The 7,372-nt window shown below is 36.9% G+C and overlaps 1 protein-coding gene across 1 annotated transcript; it reads right to left on the bottom strand.

Moving 5' to 3' along the window:
• Nucleotides 1–5,252: 5,252 nt before the first annotated feature.
• On the bottom strand, nucleotides 5,253–6,914 carry LOC133036273 (uncharacterized). Its single transcript, XM_061112811.1, has one exon. The coding sequence runs from the start codon at nucleotides 6,912–6,914 to the stop codon at nucleotides 5,253–5,255; it is 1,662 nt and encodes a 553-aa protein (XP_060968794.1).
• Nucleotides 6,915–7,372: the final 458 nt, after the last annotated feature.

Here is a 7,372-nt window from a genome sequence, read left to right as displayed (position 1 = left end):
CTTGCTGAATCATACAAAGTCATGTATGAAAAATGGATTCAGGTTACTTCTGAAAATAAAGAGTTGAATAAATTGAATAAAAAATTGTCTCATCAAATTGAAATGTTTGAATTAAAAATAAAAGATTATGAGACAGATTTTTGTGCTAAAGATGAAAAAATTATTCTCTTAAAGAAGGAACTTGAAAATTTTAAGAAAAATGTTCAAATGCTTAACCCTGGATCTTCTATTTTTGAAAAAGCTCAGAACGCAAGTCAAAGAGGTTTTGTTGGCATTGGATCAAATGGTATGGAAAGTTCTGGAATCACGAAGTTTATAAAATCTAGTGTTCCAACGAATTTTCCTGATGCAACAAATGTGAAGTCTGCTGCAATGTCCTCACGACTCGTCGTAACGAACGTCGCCGCAAAATCTCCAGGATCTACAAAAAGAGTAAGATCTCAGGTAAAAAGATTTGTTCCTATTTGTCATTTCTGTGGTAGAAAAGGACATATAAGACTTAAATGTTTCACGTTGAAAAATATGTTTAAAACCAATTATTTTGATAATTTGGAAAAATCACAAAAGAAACATAAAGGTTTGAAACAAATATGGGTTAAGAAAAATTGTCTAGCTGGTTTCTCTAATAAAAGTGTTGCATCTCAAATGTGTTATTTGACAGTGGTTGCTCTAGACATATGATAGGTGACAAGGACTTTTTGACTAACATTCGGCCTATGCAATGTGGAGAAGTCACCTTTGGCAATGGCTTAGCTGGAAAACTCGTTGGTATGGGAACTCTAAATTTTGAAGGGTTACCTAAATTGAAAAATGTGATGTTAGTTGAAGGACTAAGGACTAATTTACTTAGCATTAGTCAAATTTGTGACCAAGGGTATACTGTTTCATTTGACAGTGATCATTGTTATGTACTTAACGATGATAATGAATGTATTTTGCAAGGATTTCGATCCAATGATTATTGTTATACCCTAACTCCTGTGTTTACTTGTCATTCAGCCATCAACAATGTTGGCTTTTATGCCCTAAATAAAGCTCTTTACAATCTGATCAGTTATCAATATAAGAAATTTGAAGTGATTGATGTTTGCATGAATTTTACATGCTAATGATTTAATATGTTTATTACATTCACACACACAAAATCAGTTAAATCCAGATCATATATTTATTCACAATTACAGTATCGTCAACACAGTGGAATGTGATTGTGATCATATGAATCAAAAGACTTGGTCCCTGTTTCATCAGTGTTATTGGATTTACACTAATGTGATAATCAACGATGATGTGTACTTACACTTGGTGTAAGTGTTATGTTCTTTCCAGGACATTAGTAAAGTATACTAGTTTCGAATGTATGGAGTATACATTGGACTGGACCGATATTGCAACTAAGTTAAGATATTACAAACTTACCGTTATATATATCTTTCCAAGTCAATATCAGTAGTTGATCTTAAGATTAAAATAATCTAAATCCTGATATGCTTAGGCTCAACTCAGGAGTGCTATTCATGTTCTTTGATTTATTAGTTAAGCCTACTTTTAGGTCAGGGTGATACGTATATTTTGGGAACATGATAGTATGATTGAGTGGGAGTGCTGAACATAAATATGGAATCTATAGCTTCTACTGGTGTATAGAAGTCAAGTGATGATTCCCTTCGAGCTTAGCAAATAGAAGTAAATGGATGAGCTCTTGTTTAACTGACTAATCATTAGATCACTAAACACCATTTATAGGTAGCTAAGTATTTTAAGGGGCAAAATACATTGAGGGGTGAGAACGGTAAAGAAATCTCATCTCGATGTAGATCATCTATATAGAGGATCTTTAAATCACAATAAGATTATAACAATGGTTAAATGAGATAGCATATTGATATCGTGGAACATACAATATGCTCTATATAAGTCTGAAAGTGCAATTCTAAGTTCTAAGAGTGGATTCAACGAAGAATTAATAAGTAGGAATTTACTTGGTAAATTTGATTCACTTATTGGAAGCTCAGCATATAGATCCATGGTCCCCATTCTAGTTGAGAACATTCTGCTTGTAAGACTCATTAATTGATTCGTGATCGATCAATTATAATTCTAAAGTTAGACTATGTCTAATTTTATGAATTTTCACTAAGCAGGGGTGAAATTGTAAAGAAAAGAGTTTCTAGGTTTATTTATTTATTAATGGACTTTATATGTCTAGTTAATAATTAAATTAAATGACAATATTATGTAATAATCTATTTTAGTTATTAAATAATTAGTTTTGGCATTTAAAAGGTTAAAATTGGAAAATTGGCGTTTTTGAGAAAATAGAAATAAAATTTGATAAAACTGCAAAATCAAGTGGGGCCCACTACTACACCTTGGCCGGCCACTTATTGTGGAGTTTCAAATTGATTTTTTCATTATTTTAATGCCAAATAATTCCTAACCTAAACCTAGTAGTTGCCTATAAATAGAAAGTGATGGCTCAGTCAATTAACAAGCTTTCATTAGTATTCTAACAGAAATTTCTCTCTTCAGAAAAGCTGAGCCTTCCCCACTTTCTATACCTAGCCGAAACCCTCTCTTCTCTTTTCCCTTCATCAATTTCGACCCTAGTGAAAGAGTAGGTGCCCACACACAGCAAGCAGTAACTCAATCATAGATTGGAAGACTGTAAAGGATCAAACTTGAAGAAGAAGGACATTCGGGCTCAGATCTTGATTATACTCTGCTACAGAAAGGATACAAGGGTTAGAGATCTGAGCGGAAGGAGACATTAATTCCGCTGCATCAATGTAAGGTTTTCTTAACTTTATATGTGTTTAATTTATCGTTTTAGAAAGTTCATATTTAGGGTGTTTAAACAACATACTTGTGAGTAGATCTAAGATCCTGGTAAAATAAATTCCAACAAACAATACCACAGATTTGTGGCATGCCAAGCTTGGACATATTAATTACAAAAATCTAAAAAAAATTGTCAAATGTAGGTATTGTTCGAGGACTACCCAAGCTTGGTAAAGAAAGTGCTAGTAAGTGTGAACCATGTCAACTTGGTAAGCAATTAAAAATCACTCACAAACCTGTGTCTGATATCAATACCTCAAAAGTATTGGAATTGCTTCACATGGATCTTATGGGTCCAATTCAAGTTGAAAATTTAAATGGTAAACGATATATTTTTGTTTGTGTTGACGATTTCTCTCGTTTCACTTGGGTAGATTTTTTAAGAGAAAAGTATGACACTTTTGATACCTTTAAAACCCTTTGTTTGAGATTAAGAGTTGAAAAAGGTTGTAATATTGGAAAAATTGTTCGAATTCGGAGTGATCATGGTAAGGAGTTTGAAAATTCTGTTTATGATGATTTTTGTAAGTCTACAGGTATAACTCATGGATTTTCAGCTCCCAAAACTCCTCAACAAAATGGAGTTGTTGAGAGAAAGAATCGAACACTGCAGGAAATGGCAAGAGTGATGTTAAATAGCAAGAAGTTGACAAAGCGATTATGGGCTGAAGCTATTAACACAGCTTGCTATATAATAAACAAAGTGTTTATTCGTCCAGGTACATCAAAAACATCTTATGAAATCTGGAAAGGTAAACGCCCCAATGTAAGTCATTTTCATGTTTTTGGATGTGTGTGTTATGTTTCTAGAGATCGTGAGCATATTGGTAAATTTGATGCTAAAAGTGATGTTGGTGTTTTTATTGGATATTCCTTAAACAGTAGAGCTTATCGTGTTTACAACATGAGAACTCAAACTGTTTTGGAATCAGCGAATGTAGTTGTTGATGATTTTAAAGATTTTTTTAGAGTTTTCCGCAGAAGCCAAGATAGATAGTTTTATGGATACTCCTCCAGAAGCAGCAAAAGTAGATCCTGATGTAGTAGAACCCAATTCTGATGATGCAAATAACGAATCTGATACTGCAACTGATACTGGAGAACCAGAACCGTCTATCTTGATTCATCCAAATATCATCACTGATTCTATCCAGAAGGAACCAAGCACCAGAGTTAAACTGAATCATCCAAAAGATCTCATTCTTGGAAATCCTGAAGAAAGCATGGTAACCCGAAGAAGGTATGTTAATTTGATTAGTTTTCTTTGTTTTGTTTCTTAATATGAACCGAAAAATGTGAAGGAAGCCATGACTTTTGAAGAATGGCTCAATGCAATGCAAGAGGAACTCAATCAATTTGTTCTCAACAAGGTATGGATTTTGGTTCGAAGACCAAAAGGTATCAATATTGAAAGTGCAACTAGTAGATTTTAATGATTCAAGTTACCAAGTTGTACATCTTTAGATTGATTGATTTCAAGATATGAATTATGAACATGAATTAAAAGTCAAGCTGTAAATCACACATCAATTTACAAGCTTCATCTGCACTGAGAACACATCTCAGCCGACTAGTGCTTGGGTTCCCCGAACCAGGGTAAATTCATCCACTAATTATCAAAGGTTCATATTACAATTTCCAATTCTCTCTAAAGGAATCAAATACAACCTTTACAGCAATTAGTAATGAATTACCAACGACAATCAAGAACACTGATTGTTAATGCACAATCCCTTGTGCAGCAACTGAGCTCCTCTTCAACATGTCTTCAATCTGAAATCCCTTCAGATCTGATGATGAAGATGACACTGAAATCCCTTCAGTTTGAACTCAACAATTCCAGATTCAGATCATTCTGCCATTGATGAACACTCTCAAGCTCCAAGATCTAACCTGTAATCACAACAACAAGAAACAAGATACGACTATCTCTCCACAAACAATCGAAATAACTGTCTGAACGATTTAATGGATAACGTCTTTACTAACAGAAACCGACTATATATATATCCACAAAATAAGTCCAGCTGGCACTAACTAACACTTAAAATGAGACTCTCGTAAACAAACGTTAGTGCAGATATAACAAACTAAAAATCCAGATACGACTAGACATTGAACAGAACAAACACTGTCACAAAATAATAACACTAACATTCTCCCCCTTGACAGGTTATGTTCAATGACTAACACACAAAACTAAAGACCAAAAAATATTAATAAACCAGATATAAAAGTCTTTAGGAATATAAACAAAGCCACTACAAAAGCGAAACGAATTACATATATCTCCCCCTTCATTGAATAAGATCTGTGGGTTCCTGTACTGTGCCAAACTCCCCCAGGGAAGGTGGTCCTGTCGACACAAAGGGTGTTGCAGTGTCAGCTGGAGGATCTAGATCAGGTTGTGCTCAACTAGTGACAGGATCAAAGGCTGAAGGCTCCCCCTGCATATGTGCATTATTCCCAGATGTGTCTGATGATGCGCCAAACGAATCACGATGAAACTCAGGCAGAGAGATGTCAGGCAGAGAATCCGCAGGAAAATGGTGCAAAAGAGTGGACTTGATAGAGCGAACCATTTGATACATTGAGGCCTCAAAGGCATGCTGACGCTTTTGATCCTTCTTATAGCGTTTGGCAAAAGATTGAAACTCAGTAAACATTTGTACATGCCAGCTGGAATCTGAAAGTCCTTTGAACATAGGAGACTTGCCTTTACTCACTGTGGTTCCTGAGGGAGTGGTTGAAGAAGGCTTCCTACTAACCACCGAGAGAAAGCTCTTACTGAGAACCGGATTCTGAACTTGATAATCATGTGTTGTGAGTGGAGGGTGAGCATCCATAAGAACTCGTTGAACTAAACTTGGAAATGGTAGCTTGTTACGAGTGCCAGTGGTTTCTGAGGCTTCCAGTACCCGTTCAAAAATGAGCGAGGGCAGATCAATGGACACATTAGTGCCTACAGCATACAAGAACTTGCCAATCTCAAGTGTAACAGCAGACAAATGAGAATTACGAAACCAATTGTACAAGGCTACTCGATGAAGAACCCTATAGAATGGAGTCAAGCGAGTGACCAGAATTTCCTGTTTGTCCCAAATATAGTCATCCCTGCCAGTTAGCACTCGACCCATCAAAGATTGATTTGGATTGAAGTGTTTCCCATATGTTGGTTTCCTGATGGACTCAACTTGCAATAAGGACGCAATAGTGGATGGACCAAAAGGAACTCTATGACCCCTAACAAAGGCACTCACACACCCTGGATGACCCTCAGCAATAACAGTTCTATCCAGATTGGCATAGAATTCTCGAACTAATATGGGATGGGGAGCAGACAAGTTAGTGACCGTGTTGACCCATTTCCTAAGTTTTAAAAACTCATGCAGTTCAGGAAAATCATCTAATATGACCACTTGTTCGAACCAAAGCTCACGACTGCCAAACCACCGTTGGTAGACAGAGGCTTTAGAGGCATCAACAAAGCATTGTACTGTTGCTGGGTCGACAGTTGATATAGGTACTTTGGGAAGTTTGGACTTTTTAGAACCTCTAGACGACCGTTTGGGAGATGACTCTGTAGAGGCAACTGGAGTGGGTTTTTTCTTGGATTTCTTTTCACGTGGATGATACGTGGTGTCAGAAGAGGATTTTCTTTTGGGTTGAACACGTTCACTGGTTGGGGTAGGAATAGAGACCTTAGATGGAGGACGAGGAGGGCCTACAGGTTTCGAGGGAGACTGGTGACTCGACGAAGAACGAGTGACTCGTTTGGACACAGGTGGGGAAGGAGATGACAGTGAAGGACGAACCTTTTTAGAGATAGGAGGAGCTTTACCGAGAAACGTACGAGGTTTCTGACTGACCGGAGGTGAGGGGGGAGACGGGGTCGACTCTGAACTCGGGATATGTACAAAACCACCAACCTCCGACTGGTAGAGGACAATGTCACGACAGGGATTAGGCAATGCAGACGCGACTGTAGGAGGCACTGTAGGATCATCAGTCGACTCCACGGATGGAACAACCATAGCAACAGGGGTTACTGCAATGGGTGTGATATTCTCCATGATAGAGAGGAAAATATTTGGATGATGCAGAGCTTAGGGTTTCGGAGAGGAAAGTGAAGAAGTGAAACTGATCACTTTCCGTAGGCCTTAAGTATAGGCACCCTGACACAACTGACCAGGCAAAAAAATGATGATGATTTTTTTTAAAATTTGATTTTTGCCAAAGAAACCGTACGCGCCCAAATTGAATATTTACTACCACATCATACGGCACACTAAACGAAACAAACCAACGTCATCAGGCAATGAGTGTATCAAAGAAACCAGAATTGTGACAAATATACCAACAATATTTGCATTTAGCCCACACTTAGACAAAACAGAAAAAAAATAAAAAAACTTCGAGATACTCAAATTTTAAGACAAAAAAAATGATATCAGCTGATCAATGAATAGTGTTTCTGAGTACACACATACTGCACATCTTTTGCAACAGATCATTCCCCTTCCCCAGCGAC

Source organism: Cannabis sativa, chromosome 3 (genome assembly GCF_029168945.1).
Source record: "Cannabis sativa cultivar Pink pepper isolate KNU-18-1 chromosome 3, ASM2916894v1, whole genome shotgun sequence".
In the NCBI taxonomy this organism is placed as follows: Eukaryota; Viridiplantae; Streptophyta; class Magnoliopsida; order Rosales; family Cannabaceae; genus Cannabis; species Cannabis sativa.
This window is presented reverse-complemented; position numbering and strand designations above follow the sequence as displayed.